Genomic DNA, 17,656 nt, shown 5'->3' with positions numbered 1-17,656 from the left:
TGGATATTACTTGTCATGTCCCCATACGTTAGTTTTACCAAGTGTCTGCCAGTGTTGGCATTGACAAAAAAAAAAAACTTTGAGCACTAACAGAAAGATAATGAGCAAGAGGGGTAGACAGAGGCGCAGCAGTATTATGGTCAATGACAGCCGTTGCTAGGCAACAAGTGGGCACGTTAAGTCTCTCGATTTTTATATTAGCAACAGAGCAGCAGGAACGGGGCAGGGGGGGAAACAAGCACACTGATGGGTCTGCACTATAAAATACAAGTACTTGGGCTAAATAATAACACACAGAGCTGCCAAGCTCAGTAATCTGAAACAAGACAGCAAGATGAAATTGATGCGATGCTCCTCTCCAGGTGCACATTTCCTAACTAACGTGGTGTCACAGTAAGGCAAGGCAAAAAAAAATAATTATGGACCACATTTCATACATAGAGCTGCAGCGTTCTAAACAAACTGAAGCTGTTCTATGCTTTGAATACTTTTGGAGGAGTCCAGTCAGAAGACCATTACAATAGTCAAGTCTCCTGGAGATAAAAGCATGGATTATCTTTTCCTGGTCTGCTTGAAACATACAACCCGTCATTCTGGATATGTTCTTCAGCTAGTAGAGGATAAGTAATTATAGTTATAAAGACGATAAATATAATAAAAAATAAAGAATGTCCTCTGTTTTTTTGTGTGACAATTTTTCACAGATTTCCTCTATTCGTGGCAGGGGTCAGTCCCTATCCGCTGTGCATAAAACATTTGCTTACAAAATCTAGGGTATCCTGAACAATGAACAATGATACAGCATGGAACAATGTCCTAGCTTGTTGATTGAACTCATTGCGCTCACCTGCAGGTGGCAGTGTGCAGGCTTTTGGGTTGCTGGCAGTGGGTGGTGGGTTCTTTCTGCGAGGAGGACTTCCTCCGATGAGATCAGAGTGATGCACCCTGGACACTCGCGGCGACTGAGGGATGCTGGGTAGGGTGCGAGACTTGGCCAGGATGGGTCTTTGCAACTTCCTTTCTATCGACCTGATTGAGAAAAGAGCGGTCAGATTGTTGTTTAGATTCTAATCAATGAATTGTCCGTGATCCTGCAAGAAATTAAATGTATGGAATTTGGTGTGAGTAATAGTGCTTATTTCAGCTCATGCACCTGAAGCTAAGTGTGCATTTATGTATCAAGGAGTGAGTGGTTGTCTTTCCAAAAGGATGATAACCAAGCAGTTGTACACATGTTCACAAACACACCCACACATACATAGCACGCTTACTGTTAACGAGCAACAAGAGAGCAGTTGTACAGATCAATCGTGAAATTACTTCCACCTCAGCATAATCAAGTCGGAGGCCATTTAGGAAAACAAGCAGCAGAAATTGGTTTTCTTTTATAGTGGATGATGCCACATACTCCCCAGTCGGAAGCCAATCAATAGGCACAAGCACAGCACTGCGAAGTGCTTTTCACGCTACAATGCAGTCGAATAATCTCAATATGAATGACAGGACGTGGCATGCATGTAAAATAGCTAATCCGTGGTTTTTAGAATATAATACTACCTCTGTCCTCTCCCATTTACTACTTACTACATTCCTTCCTCACAGGCTTTAGCACTGCCTTTGTAGTCCACATAATATGGATAGAATTCAACTCCCTGTGCAACTTCATTGTAGTCATAAGGTAATTTAGTAAAACTAATAAAGGAATTTGTTCCGTGACGACGCTGGTTACTCAAAACACTAGTATCTCAATTCATGTTTTCCTATTGAAACAAATGGGAATACCATTATTATAAAAAGGCATACAGGTCCACCATAATGCCTGGCCTACCAGCCCAACAGGACAGATTAAAAAATAATAATACTTATAATACATTACTACATGGTTTTAACTTCATGTGGGTTATTAAGCTACCAATATAAGGGATGGATGCAGTAAGACCTGGAATAAAGGGAGACAATCTAGAGCAGGCATGCCCACAGTCCGGCCCGAGTCGAAATTTCCTCCGGCCCGAAGCATCATGTCATAAAATCAATAATATGTGGCCCGCCAGCACAATTTACCACAGTAAACAATACACACATACCAAAAAAAAAAAAAAAGCCATTTTATATTTCAACAGAGGGTGGCAGTAGACCTGTGGCCGCACTCTCGTCGCGTGACCTGTGGTATGTTTTTAGCCCATTTCTAAAATGGCAACTAAAACTAAAAAGAGGAAAGTTGACAACGCGGGCCGCCGTGTCCAGGACAAGTGGATTTTTTCACTGACATACGAAACAACTGTGTCTGCCTAATTTGCCAAGAGACTGTGGCTGTTTTCAAAGAATTTAACATTAAGAGGCACTACCAGGACGAAACATGCTAACTACGACAAGCTAACGGCGAACAAACGTGCCGAAAAACTGAAGCCACTGGAAGCTGTTTTGATAGCACAGCAGCGGTTTTTCACAATAGCCTGTGACTCAAATGAAAATTCTACAAAGGCGAGCTACAAGTCTCAGTGAATTAATTTTTTTGTGATGATCAAACCACAGTTTTGTCAAATAGTCACTATACTATTCTTTGTCTAAATGCACTGGGATGTGATTTGTTAAAACAAAATCAATAAATACATGCTTCTCAAAAATTTCAGTCAACTTTCATAAAATAGTTCATTTGTATTTAATTTATTTTATTATTATTTTAACCTTTAACTATCCTGATAATGCAATTGAAAACAGATTCTCATTTGCAATATCAACCTAGTTGCAGACAGCAAAGTGATATAGTTACATATTTGCATGTTAATTTACAATGGTAATGGTTAGAGGAATGTCAGACCGAATGGTCGGCCCCCATACATTTTCATCTGACCAAATCTGGCCCTCTTTGCAAAACGTTTGGACACCCCTGATCTCGAGTCACTGCACCCAATCCTCCTCCTTCTCCTCCTCCAGCGTGATGTGATCAAATTCAACGAAACGTGTTCAGCATTTCCAACGCCACACTCAGACGCCTGAACTGCAACACTGTTGCGGCGACAACTTTGACTGAGAATAGATCAATTATAGACAAGCTGCGTTCTTCCAGGAACAGTAGGGATTTGTCGCTTTCTGTTTGTAAGATCGCCTGTACATACCACGGGGTTTATTACCTCTGCCAAGCACACAAAGCGGGAGGCCATGTTTTGATCGTTCTTTGTTGATTGATTGGTTATCAGTCTTCCGAAATAAACGCTATAACCACTTGCTGGGTGCTGCCTGGATAAAGATTAAATGAGAATCAACTTTGTCATTACACGTCACAAGTACAAGGCAGCAACTGAATAGCTGTATACACATTATATTAGGAGTGTTATGGTATACTGTATAAATACAGTGGTGCCTTGAGCTATGAGTTGAAATTGTTCTGCAACCACGGTCATAACTCAAATTGTCTTTCATGCACCTGAAATGTGCGTGTTAATGCACACGTGGGACGAAGACTTTCCGCAAGTTCTGCTAACAACCCAGGCTAAACGTAGCTCCTTCTCGACATACTAGTTCAACATACATCCTTGAGTTACTGCACTTCTTTCCTATTCCGACAGGGCTTTGGCGCAATCTTGTGGCATGTTAGGTTGTTTCAGAAAGACAACAAAAAAAATGCAAATCATTGAATTTTTTTAGCATAGCTGGGGATAGGTTCCACAGGGGAAAAAAAAAAAAAAAAAACACTGAATTTTGAATATGCAGGGGATTACTCTATTCCCATTCCTACTTAGAACCAGACCCCATACACAGAGCCTATTTCACAAAGGATATCAAAGTTATCTGACAAAAGACCAGATAATTACATAGCATTTGAAGAGCAAGAACAGAGAATTAAATGAATTAGAGAATTAAATGCTTGATTGTGCCTCGAGAGGTTATTAGTCAACAACGAATCGCTAGTTTTAATGAGTCTCCAAGAGTAGCCGAGTCCTCTTGGGTAACCTCCCAGATACCCTGCCAGGAAACTGAGTGGAATATTTCATCCATCATCCATTCAGCAGACTTTTAATTCTCTTGGACGTTTGGCTCAGGCTGCATTTTGCAGTCATCACCTCGGGGATCGCCGCTGAACTGACGTAAGCACATCCACGGCTAAGTACTGACATGTGCCGACTGTCAGCAAGTCAACTGCTCTCAGATAGAATAGGTGGGTGTTGAATATTAGAACTGGGACATGAGAGAATCCATAAATGAACACTGAGAACTCGGGAAAGTGATGATGATGTATTTTTTGCCTTGTTCGACATAGGAAGATGTGCTAATATTAGGACAGTAACAGAAACAGGCAGATGTCTCCCTATTGAGCTCAGGGGTTCTCTTAAACTTCTTGTGTGAAAGGATCCCTTCCTAATCTATAAATGTCATGTGCACCCCTAAATGCCGGAGGAATTTAAAAAGTTGAATATTTTCTAGAAAGAAATCATTACATTAAGATAACTACAAAAATGTTTTAATACAGTGGTGCCTTGAGATACGAGTGACTCGCTCATCCCCATATGTATGTATGCACAGTTTAAACTGACACAACAATTTATTGCAAATGATTTTGCGCATCCCCAAGCTACGGTTCACGGACCCCTGGGAGTGCAGGGAACCCTTTGTAAGAGCCACATTTTGTGTGAGGTAGCATTTTCCTGAGGCGTACACACAGCATGCAAACGATGAAACAACACGGGAGCCTCCAGGTAAACAGCAGACACACGCATACATACACACACACACACACACACACACACACGCACACACTATACAGCCATGTTGTTGTAAACACCCCAAACGGCACATCATGATAGCCCCGGGCCGCAGACAATTTGGGTTCTCACTCATGTAACAAATCTGTTGCTAAGCGACAAAACAAGGGACAAGGAAAGGAAACAAGGGTGGCGGGGGAGTGAATGAGGGGGTTAAGGAAAGTTCTCAAGTTGAGAGCATAAAGTGTCACACATTTTAAATTGCTAAATTCAATATCATAACTTTTCGCGAGAACCCCGCGCGAAAGGTGAAAAACCGCGAAGTCGGATTTGCCCCACCCCCACCAAGGAATTTTCGTGGATGTGTATGTGGGTACCAGAATGTTTAAAATATGTAAACAGTATATATACTTTCCTTATTTGAGACAAAGATTACAAAAGTACACGTGTTTACTTAAATCTTTAATTAGAAAACCTTATACAGCAATTAACATTTACTTTGTCCTGATAATATTAGTGTCCAAACTCACTGTCTTTTCCCTGCAATGAGCAATCCACAATGCCAATGCAGGTTCCATTTTCACAATTCTCTTATTACGCGGAGTTACCACACGTTTCGCTTCCTTATTGAAGGTTATTGAAGCAGTTTTGCGGATGTTTGAGTAATTTTAGCTTGAAATAAGAATGACCATAATTCGATAGGTGTAGATTTTGAAATCCACTAGGAAATTGGTGGGGGTTATTTTAGGGTAGCTATGTTTTAAGAAATCTTGCAGAGTCAAATTTTTCCATTCTATTGGCAGATCAGTTTGTTTCAATTAACTATTACAGTGCTGCTTTGAGATACGAGTTTAATTTGTTCCGTGAACACACACACACTCATTACTCAAAACACTAGTTTGAAATCATCTTTCCCCACCAAAATGAATGGAAATGCCATTAGTCCGTTTCAGCCTCCCCCCAAAAAAACTCAACAAAAATGTTTCTCTTCAGAAGGAAACAAATATTTACTTTATAAAGCATTTAGTAATAACATAATTAGAATGTAAATAATTGAACAGTTTTTGCAGCATGATTAATTCATTGTGACTGCTTTTGGAGTGTGAACTTGGCCACCGAGGGAACCATCACACAGCCATGCAGACAAAGGAACACTCACGCATACTTGAAGTGACTCAGTAAACAGCAGTTATGTGAGTCAATTTTCACTGAGGATAAAGAAAATAGGCGGCACGGTGACCGACTGGTTAGAGAGTCTGCCTCACAGTTCTGAGGACCGGGGTTCAATCCCCGACCCCGCCTGTGTGGAGTCTGCATGTTCTCCCCGTGCCTGCGTGGGTTTTCTCCGGGCACTCCGGTTTCTTCCCACATCCCAAAAACATGCAGTGTAGGTTAATTGAAGACTCTAAATTGCCCATAGGTGTGAATGTGAGTGCGAATGGTTGTTTGTTTGTATGTGCCCTGTGATTGGCTGGCAACCAGTTCAGGGTGTACCCCGCCTCCTGCCCGATGACAGCTGGGATAGGCTCCAGCACTCCCGCAACCCTTGTGAGGATAAGCGGCTCAGAAAATGGATGGATGGAGAAAAAAATGATCTAAAAATATCTACTGTTTAAAGGGCCATAACACCACAACTATCAATGTCATTTAACTCGTTTTTATTACCCATTTGTATTTGCCATTTTGCATTGTGAGTTAACATTAAGCTTATTGGAAGGCAATGCTGTGTGGTTGTTTTCAATACACAATTTGTAATTCTCTTTGTTTTAAGTTCAATTTGACAGTTGTCGTCTCGAAAAACTAGCAAGTCGGGTCACTCCTATCTCAAGGGACCACTGTATATTTTTCATTTCATTACTTTTTCCTTGCTTTTTTAGTTTTGCAGTGTGATACTGTAAAATGAGGGGTGGAACAGAATGATGTGTCTACTGGAGATGCCAGGGAACGATCAGCTTTTGAACATTCGCCCTTTAGCCTATTTTGTGGTTTTCTTCTCTCTATCTCGCTTGGCACTTGGCTGACAGTGAAGAGGCTTTAAAAGACTTTGCTTCAATCGCCTTTCTCACTGTGGGCTCCAATATGCTTTCGCTCACATTTCCGCATGAAGAGGTTTAAGTGTGACCGCAAGTTTTAAAACCTGGAAACGGAATCTAACTCAACCAATTACGGCCCAGTAACAAATCCTCCCTTTTAAGCTTTGACCCATTCAGTGAACAGACAAATCTATTGCATCAGTGTGTATCATCAGTACACTATGGCATGCAGTTGAAGTACCGAGGCTTCTTTTCTTTAACGATCAAGCTCAAGGACTCATAATAACTGTCCATGGTGCTGAATATAGCATCCGTTTAAGCCCAAAGATATTCATACTGCGGTACGGTGGACGACTGGTTAGAGCATCTGCCTCACAGTTCTGAGGTCCGGGGTTCAATCCCCGACCCCGCCTGTGTGGAGTTTGCATGTTCTCCCCGTGCCTGTGTGGCTTTTCTCCGGGCACTCCGGTTTCCTCCCACATCCCAAAAACATGCATGGTAGGTTAATTGAAGACTCTAAATTGCCCGTAGGTGTGAATGTGAATGCGAATGGTTGTTTGTTTTTATGTGCCCTGCGATTGGCTGGCGACCAGTTCAGGGTGTACCCCGCCTCCTGCCCGATGATAGCTGGGATTGGCTCCAGCACTCCCACGACCCTTGTGAGGATAAGCAGCTCAGAAAATGGATGGATGGATATTCATACTCTGGCCCAACTGAGTGAATTTTCATTTATTTCTGGCTGGAAATGAAACTGCATGTTGCTCTGTTTGTCTGTGTGTTAAGGCAAGATTTACCCTTTTCATGGCGTGAGCTGCTCAAGGTTACGTGGGTACACTGACATTGATGTTACTCTAAAAATAGACCTGCTTCATATGTACTATCCACCATTCCAGACCAAATATTTGTGAAAACACGTCTAATTGGTAAAGGAAGTGCAAATCTTTGATTCAGACAAGACTTCTGTGATTAATGGGCAGTCTTCCATTTTCCACCACTAAATAAACATCATGTCTTCATGTGAGCGTGACAAAATGGATCATTTCCTTTTTGGCAGTTTCCAAATTGATAGTTAAAAAGCTACTTTGAGCAGCTGAGCGGACATGCAGGAGCAAATGTGCACGCTCGGCCCTTTTGATTAAACATCTCTTACGATTCATTATGCACTGAACAACATGTCCCCATTTATTATGGCTGTGTTCCAAACAGGGCGCACTTAGTGCTTTTATTCTGCTGAGGCCACAAGTATTTCTTTTTTTAAGGTATAAATGAGATAGTGGACCTCTTTTTTTTTTTTCATAAAACTGTGTTGTTTGGATACCCAAAATAACCCTGAAGGTGTTCTAATACAAACTCTCCATTCCTCATTCACATCAGAATGCCTCTTCAAACAGACGAGGAACGAGACCGCTACACCATCCACTCCTAATGGCTGCTCGGTGATGCCTGTCAAAGGCGCAGCATGGAATTGGAGACGCAGCGACAGAAAGACAATAATTCAAGTTAAAAATAATGGGAGGCAACGTCAGAGGGCCAAGCTAAGAAAGAGGCGGACGGACGTACGAGACACAGACAGTGAGTGGGAGGGACAGACACATGCATGAGAGAGATGCAGTGTTTGTTGAGATGTCCACCCACGTTCAAAACTTGCACTGTGTGTGAACGAAAGGGGACTTCAATATTTGTGAAATCTACATTTGTTCAGTATCTCTTTAAACACACGAGTTTGTATGCTTGAGGGGAAGGCATGCTCGTTTTGATTTTCTAATAATACAAAAATGGAGGCATTTTGGGATAAACAAACACTTATTGGTCACTTCAAAAGGTACACTTTTAAACTCTACACATTATCTGTATCAGAAATATAAAGATACAACTAATTTCCGATTATAGCATCTTAGTCACAACAACAGGCAAACCGTCTATTGGACACACCATGTTAACAGTGCAGAGTAAAAATATATATGTGTACTATATGACTAATCAAGAGTCAGGAGTGAGCATATCTTGAGTCCAATCATTGTGGTGAGATTCAAAGTGTTGGTTAACGAATCAACGCAACAAGATTTGCCAAAAATGATCGTGTGTCAAAATGTGGAGTCTGGTTGGAACATCCACTTCAACAATAAGTACAACGAAGCAAGAATTTGAAAATCGGACGATTTGTTTAAGTCAGATATTGCCATAGACAATCTGGTCAAAACATGCATTCAAATTAGAGTCAAACAGTACAACTCAAATTGTTTCTCAAAATATGATCACTAGGCTATAATGGCTGTCCTGCAAAAAGACGAGTGAGTACAGCAAAGAATGCTCAGTGAGGAAGAAGAATCCTCGACTGTCCACATTGCCATTGCCAGGACATATTACTCATCATTGATGAAAATCATGAATTTGCAAGTTTCTCAACATATTTCTCAGGAGAACCTAAGACCATACGTCTCCCAACTGAAGTTTAAAAGAAGACTGCTGATGCAACACAACAACGACCCAAAGAACAGAAGTAAATCAACAACTGAATGTATTTGAAAGAAGAAAATACGGCTCCTGGAGTGGCCCATTCACAGTCCTGACCCCGATTCAGATGCTGTGGTAAGACATCAAGAGAGCAATTCACAGTTCACAGCAAGGCATCTCAAGGGTATTGCTGAACTGAAACAGTTTTGTGAAGCGGAATGGTCCAAAATTCCTCCTTTTGCAACTACAGAAAATGTTTGGTTGAGGTTCCTGTGACCAAAAGGAGGCTCAACCACGTATTAAATCAAAATGTTCACACACTTTTCCCACCCTGCACTGTTTACATAATGTGTTCAATAAAAACGTCAACATAATTGTGTGGTATTAGTTTAACTAAACTGTTTCTGATCATTGTCGTGACTTAGATGAATATCAGATCCTATTTTACGATACCAATTTATTTACAAATGCAGGTATTTGCAAAGGCTACATACTTTTTCGTGCAACTGTATATCCATGCTGCCTTGTTGCCACTAATTTCACCTGAAGCAACAGGAGGCAGTGATGACAAGACAAAGTCGAGGCTTATTTCAATGCTGAAGCCAACAGTGTAGAGAAAATACCGTCAGCGTGTGTGACAGTGTGTCTTCAAGCGAATGTGCTCGGAAAGGCCTCTCCTTCCTCCTCCTTCTACTTTTATCAAAATGTAAAAAGAAAAAAAGAAAAAACACCCAATCACAATATCTATAAGGAGTGAGAATCCCATCACAATCATGATTTGCGATACAATTTCAATATCAATATCTGTAATAGTATGACACAGCAATTATACGATAACTAATGGGGTGTCCCAAAAGAATTTACTCACTCTTTAAATGGCCATTACTCATATTCCGTTTATGATTTATGTTTTTATCCACATAGACACACGAGTTACATTAAAGAAAATAACATTTCTGGCAATTGTAGAGCATGAATAATTTACTAGCAGAAAAGTAAACAGTCCAAATTAAAAATACGTGTCATGGGCACATTTTAGGAGTAATGAGTCCATTTTCTGGGACACCCTGTAAATTGGAAAAAAAACAAAAACAATAGATCATATGCAACCCAGGAAGTTAATGAGAATAGAAAGAGTCTGCTAACATCAATTGCAAAGTATACTTTCCTCATAATATGAGGAAATATAATCCTTATATGTCTATGTGTTACATCTTTCTTTCTTCAGGAGAAAAGACAAAGCACCAGAAACCTACCTGACGTCGATACGAAAGGATAACCATACGACACATAACCCCATGGAATGTTATTACTACTGCATATTGATACTAAACTGTAAGGATATATAATACAGCCCCAAAATCGATATTTCATGCTGTACCGTAAAAGCTCCCAATATCAACATTTGATGGCTGTTTACCGAAGAAAGCAAAAATGCAACATTGTGTATCAATTTTCTTCTATTTAAAAATGCTATTAATCGACATTAATCAATTATCAAATTAATTGACTTCTATTTTGATAATCTATTAATTGTTTAGAGACATTGTTTAACTTAAAATTGTCCAAATCCTTGGAATTTCAGCCTCTCAACTGTAAATATTCATGAAAGACAACTGATTATCTTTGTGTTTAATCAAAATAAGTCATTTACAAAAACATTTTACTTTGGTAAACAATGACGTTTTTGCCTATTTTCTGACCTAACAGACCAAACCAGTAACTGATTCATAATCAATTTATGTTTGTGCATGTTCTGCACTGTCAATTTCAAATGATCTCCTTTCTTTGAATAAAGGGATGGAATTTAAAAAAAAAAAAAAAAAAAACGTTTTGTTAATCCGATTCATCGATTAATTGAAAAAAATAATTGACAGATCAATCCATCCATCCATGCATTTTCTGAGCCGCTTCTCCTCACTAGGGTCGCGGGCGTGCTGGACCCTATCCCAGCTGTCATCGGGCAGGAGGCGGGGTACACCCTGAACTGGTTGCCAGCCAATCGCAGGGCACATACAAACAAACAACCATTCGCACTCACATTCACACCTACGGGCAATTTAGAGTTGTCAATTAAGATTAAGCGATTATTAAAATGATAGATAGTTGCAGCCCTAGTTCTTTCCCTCATACAGAACCTTTCCATAATTTTAGTTTGACTTGTATTCACTTTTAAACTTGTTTAACTCTACATTTGGATTTGATGTAGGTAAGCAAAGACTGTTGTGTCAATAAAAAATGTTAATTGTCTCATTACCGGCTGAGGATTTTGAAGTCAATAGAAAGCATGAGGCAGCACGGTGAAAGAGTGCTTAGCACATCTGCCTAACAGTACTGAGGTTCGGGGTTCGAATCACAGATCCGGTCTTACTGGATGAATGGATAGATGGATAGATGGATGGACGGATGGATGGACAGACGGAGATTGTCAATGCATGCAAGTTGACATGTTGGCAGGTTACCTGGCCTCTGCCACCGTACAGCAGTAGCTGCCACTCCGCCGTGAGCTCCTGCAGACCCGCAGCTCCTCTCGAGACTTACGCCGATTAAAGTATTCTGTGAGTTTCCCGAAAGTCGCCATGGTACCTTTCCGAGCCCTTGGTCTCGCGTAATGCTTTTTATGGAGCGCTTTCTTGTCCTTGTGTGCGAAGATGCTTCACCAACCTGTGGACTTGGTATCTCGACTCAGTCGGACCCGGATGCGGTGGCACAGCTCGGCATCAGCCTCCAGTTTGAGTCTCCCCTTGTGCCATCGGCTTCTTATGCAAAGCACTCGATGTACACAAAAATGAAGAAAAAAAAAAAAACGAAAAAGAAAGACCAAACCTCCGCATTGTCTCTCTCTCTCTCGCTCACTCTCATTTGCTACTGCGCACAGTCTCTTAAAATAGTAACGTTTGTAAGTGTCTACCAATCGACATGGCAGGAGCAGTGCCCCCCTGAGGAGGAGAACGAGAGCGACGAAGGGAGAAGAATCCAGACAGAGAAAGAAAGGAGGGAGGGGCTGGATCAGCAGTGGTCCTCTTGTGTGTGGCAGAATAAAGCAGAGCTGCTGGGATGCTTGTACGCAAGCCCCATCCCACCCTCTTCTTTTTCCCCTCTCGTCACCTCTCTCCCTCGTGTTTTTTCCCCTGTCTCTCATGCCCAGATTCTTTCACACTGCACTCTTGATGAGCACACACAGCCTCAACCAATCGACAACGTCTTCACGCTGTCGCACACTATGCTCCGTGTGCATAGATTTTGCACAACGCCTGGGGTGAACCTGCTCCCTCAACACTTTTTCCCCCTACCCAGTTGTGCAGTCTTGCTTGTTCTCTCCCTCCGTGAGCAACAACTGCATGACCGCAATGCATCACCCCCCAAATATCAGATGTGGAGTTGAGAGATTTTAGGTTACTCCCCCGCTACCCTGCTAACCTATCCTCCATTATTCACTGTAAAACTCACCTATTCTGTTTTCGTGCTCAGGTCAAAGCCACTTGAATTCCATCTTGTGGCATTTTGGTGCCAAGAAACTACAGTGGTGCCTTGAGAAACGCGTGACCCGACATACGGGTTTTTCTACATACGAGCCGTCATTTGGACGATTTTTTCTTATGTCGTGACGGTGAATTCAACTGAAAACTCACATCACAACAAGTGTCACTTTGGTAGATAGTGAACAATTCTTCAAAACATTTTGTGGTGATGGCGTTTTGTCAGTGTGCAACAGTATATAAAAGCAATACAAGGTATTATACCAGCTTGAACAATGTGCTTTTGGGTAACACAAGTCAAACAGCATTTTTTTTTTTTTTTTGATTGCCTGAAAAGTAGTGATTTTGGAGATGTGAGGATTCTGCCCAACATTAACGATATATGGTATAAACTGTGTGGTATGCTACGGTAAATAAATATACAGTATGTATGTCTAAATGAATGCCTATTTCTACAGGTATGTACAGACTAGGACTATGATCATGAGTAATATAATACAGTATAAAAAGGCAGGATATGGGGGAGGAGGGCTCTTAATGAACAGCGACTTAGTGTGCCTGCGTCACTTTCAGTCAGGGACAAGTCTCATTGTTATCCTTCACAATGTTCTAAATCCATCTCCTTCAGTGTTTTTTCTCATTTTTTTCTTAGCTCTCCCTGTCCAACTTTCTTCTTACAGCAGCAGGGCAGCTTTGGAAATATCTAATTGACATGCTTAAATCGAGAAAAGGGGGATTATAAAGTCCATGCAAAGTGTCAAATATAAGTACGGTACATATTCAAGCTTCCTGAGGATGCAATTACCTTCTGTTCATATTACTTTTTTTGCATTATTTTTCACAATTGTACATACTGAACACTTCAACCTCATCTACAAATGACCTGACCCATCGGTTTGTTTTAAAAAAAATCTAAGGTGGCAGTATTGTAGGTTTCTGCAGGAGTTCAGCTTCTTGATTATCTTCTCCATCTGCAGGTTCATCACCTGCCTCTCTGTCATGATTTGCTCCGGCCCACCCCCAGCCGGCCATCCATCTCAGATGTAATGCGGCCTGATTAGAGAGTGCATGACGCATAGCCACATTCTGAGTGCACCTCTCTGGTGGAAGGAGTGTGGAAGAATACGACTGACTTACTGTAAAGACCAGATTAAAATGAAAATGACGTCCAATTACTGTAGCAGGGATTCTCAAGTGTGGTAACAGTACCACTAGTGGTATGCGACTCACTCTCGTACCATGCAAAGGAATCACTGAATTCAATATTCAAACTGTACATAAAGTTATAGTTGCAGTGGTTCCCTAACTTTTTACAAGTACCACCTTAAATAAAAATACTTATTATACTTAAGCACAGTGTTAAAGTTCAAACCGTGCATAATGTTGTAGGTGCTAATAAAAATATAAAATACATTCTCAGGAATGAAACCTGTGCCTCATTTTTAATGCACACTTGGGCTTACAACACTTTTTTTTTTTTTTTTTTATGTCGGTCACAAGGTCGACACTTAGAGAAAGAGTATTTTTTGAGTTGGTACTTTGTGAAAAAGTTTGAGAACCACTCTTGCTTTGTTTTGCAGGGAAAATCATGCTTTTTTTCCCCATTCTTCTGTAAATGAGTTTGGAAGCAAGGATAGTGTAATTACATTTACAAGATCACTCACTCCCATAAAGGTTATTTCAAGGGCTGGCATTTCTATTTGAAGAAAAAAAAAATAATGCGTATATATCCTCAAAAAAAATGACCCCGGCTGTTTATTTCCGCAACTGCAGAGAAGATCAAACATTTATTTGAAATAGATGTCTATTGCAAAGCAGGCCTTTACTGTGTTTGTTTTGAAGAGAGGCGTTTAATTGGATAAGACTCCTGACTATGTGAGAATGAACATCTATTAGAACTTTCTTTCTCTTTATTTTAATAAATGAGACTGCAGCTCTTTGGTGTCTTGAGAAGCACAGTTATTTATCACCATTAGGAAAAGGCACAAAGGACAGACAGAATAATATGGTAGTAATGTCCTCCTCTGACCCACTGCAACCATTCACAATTGCTCTCTTTTTTGTGTCTCGACTGCATTTGGCTCTAAAATGGCTTGGGCTGATGAATTAATCATGTACTGCTGTATTTCTGGGGCTATTTTCACGCAGGATGATAAAAGCCATTGCGTGTTCAAGTTTTGCCATATTTGGATAAAATGTCGAATGTGTTCAAATGAACCACACACTTACATGTTCACACGGCGAACGCACACAATCACAAAAAGGTGACGTCAATATCCATTTGGGTGTGTGTAAATAATGACCAGACCTTGTGTACTGCACAACAATAGAAGTGCACAAACTGTACAATAAATCCCAGCAATCAGTCTCCGGGCAACATTCCACTAAACGGCTTATTTCACAGACAAACAAGGCCATCCGAGGAGAATGTCAGTTTAAATTAAAAAAATTAAAAAACAAAAAAGAAAGAAAGAAAAGCTCCCTCCTGTAATTACTGCGACAGTGTGCATCAGCCCTCCGTGATGGGACTCCACAGATGGGACCATTGATATCACGTGATGGACTCGCACAATCTCATTCATTCAAACGAACTAAAATGTGCTGAAAAGAATCCTTGAAACTCTCATAGAATGCTGAAGGAGCTCAATGCAGACGTTCAGTCCCCTGACTATATATATGCACTACATGTGAGTCATCAGAAAAGGTGCAATCGAGGGATAGGATAGATCGATATTCGATAAGATAGATGAAATAAGGAAAAGATACAGAAGGTGAGAAAGATAGGGAGCAGATAGAGAAAGCGATTGAGGGCTTACAAGAGCTATAGAGAGCAATAAATAGAGATATATGTACAGATAGAGAGGGAGATAGAGAGTGAAAGGGATTGAAGAATAGAGTTAAACGGGTAAGAGAGAGGACAATATAGAGAGGGAGAGATAGCTAGAGAGCAACAGATACAGAGAGAGAGAGTGCAAGAGAGAGCGGTAGACTGAGAGAGCGCCACATAGAGGTAAAGAGAGAGCTAGGGAGCTAGAAAGAGGGAGCGAGGGATAGAGTTAGACCAATCAAGAGCAAAAGACAGAATGATAGAGAGGGTGATAAAGGGAAAAAACAAAACTAAGCTAATCAATTATCAAATTAATCGATAATGATTTTTGATAATTGATTAATCGGTTACAGATGTTGATCAACAGGTTAATGGATTATTAAAATAATCATTCGTTACAGCCCTGCACATATTATTACTTAGATAAATCTATGCTTCCACATTTGTTATTCTGCCCATTTATTACATTGTAAAGCTCCGATCGCGCCGTTCTTGTGACAATTAGCCTTGAGAAACCTAGTAAAAGATATAAGCACTGCATTACGAGTACATTCCCATCAAAAAAAAAAATCACAGACGTGCACATAAATTATCATCAACATGGCTAATATTCAAGGCTTCGTCGTGGGCCGCATCAAGCAGCTATTTGTATCATTGATAATAATCAGTTTCTCCATGGTGATAAATGTTTATTATCATTATTTTAAGACAAAAGATGTCCTTCGTGTGACTTCAAAATGATGAGCGAGGGGAAGCAAAGACGGAATGATTTGCAATGAGACAATTTGGTATACTTGGTGATCAGGTGAAATGGTTGATCTCAGGTGACTAATGGATACAATATAGTGTTGTATTTGCATCGTTGAATTTAGTGGACATATCACAAAAATTATAATTTTAACATTAAAAAACAAACAACTACTACTCATTTATAACTATTTTGTTGCATTTCTGTTTCACCAACAAGTACTTTAGGAGCGAGGCTTCAGAACTGCGGGGGTGCTTGCTGACGCCGCAGAATGCTCGTCCGCTCTCTTTGACGTGAAGCATTGGCGTGCAATCCGTGATCGACGTCAATATGAAGCCATTTGGGAAATCTAGGCAGTGCTGAGCAGCAGTAATGTCACAATGACAGATTTTGTTGTCGTCGCCGCTTATGGGAGGTAATAACAACATGCCGCTTGCATTTAGCCAACGGGCAGATTGTGATCAAGCTGCAAACACAAGCCCATTCATAATGTAGCAGCAGTCTGGGAGTGAAGCGCACTTGTCGGGATGCAGGTTCGGTATTTGTTTGGTTTATTGGCGGTGACGGCAGACAAGCGGGCTTCCTCTTCCTCCTCCGCATTTGTTTGATTTGTATCACGGCTCAGCCCTTGAGACGCATGTTTACAGTGTGCTCATCTCAATTCATTCATGTCGAGTGCAAGGACGCTGCTTGCGATTCAGTGGAGAGGGCGAACTAGCGCTACCAAACGGAAGAATGGTTGCGGCCATTCGCCGAGCTGTGCGTAATATAAAACAATATTTCATATAAAAGGCTGTCAGGAGCATACTTAAAAATTACCTGTCACAAAAAGGCTACTGAACCACTCACTCACACACACACACACACACACACACACACACGTAAAAGAGCATTTTAAATGACTATTTAGGCCCAAAAATGTAAAATCTTGTACACGTTGTATTGTGGAGACGATTTAATTTTTGCCCACCAAGTCATTTTCTGGGGCTCCACGGATTTGAGTCCAACCTGCCGCCCAAAAAAGTAGTGAGACAGAATTGGGAAGGAAAGAAACGTAAAAAAAAAGAAATCAACCACATGATGTGCAACAGAGGGCAGTCAGCTGGACATTAGTTATTTGCAAAAACAAAAGCAGCGAGGTAAAATTTGTGTCTTACGAACGGTTTTGTGAGGAAAACGGAAATAACAGTGAGCAATAGGATACAGGTCATCGGCAACAGCACAATCTAAAGTTATAGTGCTGTTGTGGAACAGAAAAAGAACATGACACCTTTAGGTACAGGGACAGTTTTTGTTATTGTGAGGACAACAGTGGGTGATGAATATGTTTTGAGCTGACAATTGACCATAAAAGTGGAATTTAGCAGAACGGAGTCTGACTGATGAGAAATTGAATGTTTAAAAGTGACCACATA

The 17,656-nt window shown here is 40.7% G+C and overlaps 1 protein-coding gene across 2 annotated transcripts in view; it reads right to left on the bottom strand.

Moving 5' to 3' along the window:
- Nucleotides 1-17,656, bottom strand: part of LOC133417916 (ankyrin repeat and fibronectin type-III domain-containing protein 1) — a 135,481-nt gene that overhangs the window by 107,952 nt on the left and 9,873 nt on the right. For both annotated transcript variants that reach the window (XM_061706140.1, XM_061706141.1), the window contains exon 3: nucleotides 848-1,029. In XM_061706140.1, the coding sequence (XP_061562124.1) occupies nucleotides 848-1,029 (182 nt within the window). The remainder of the gene's footprint in view (nucleotides 1-847; nucleotides 1,030-17,656) is intronic.

This window comes from Phycodurus eques, chromosome 19, assembly GCF_024500275.1.
Source record: "Phycodurus eques isolate BA_2022a chromosome 19, UOR_Pequ_1.1, whole genome shotgun sequence".
NCBI classification, from domain to species: Eukaryota; Metazoa; Chordata; class Actinopteri; order Syngnathiformes; family Syngnathidae; genus Phycodurus; species Phycodurus eques.
This window is presented reverse-complemented; position numbering and strand designations above follow the sequence as displayed.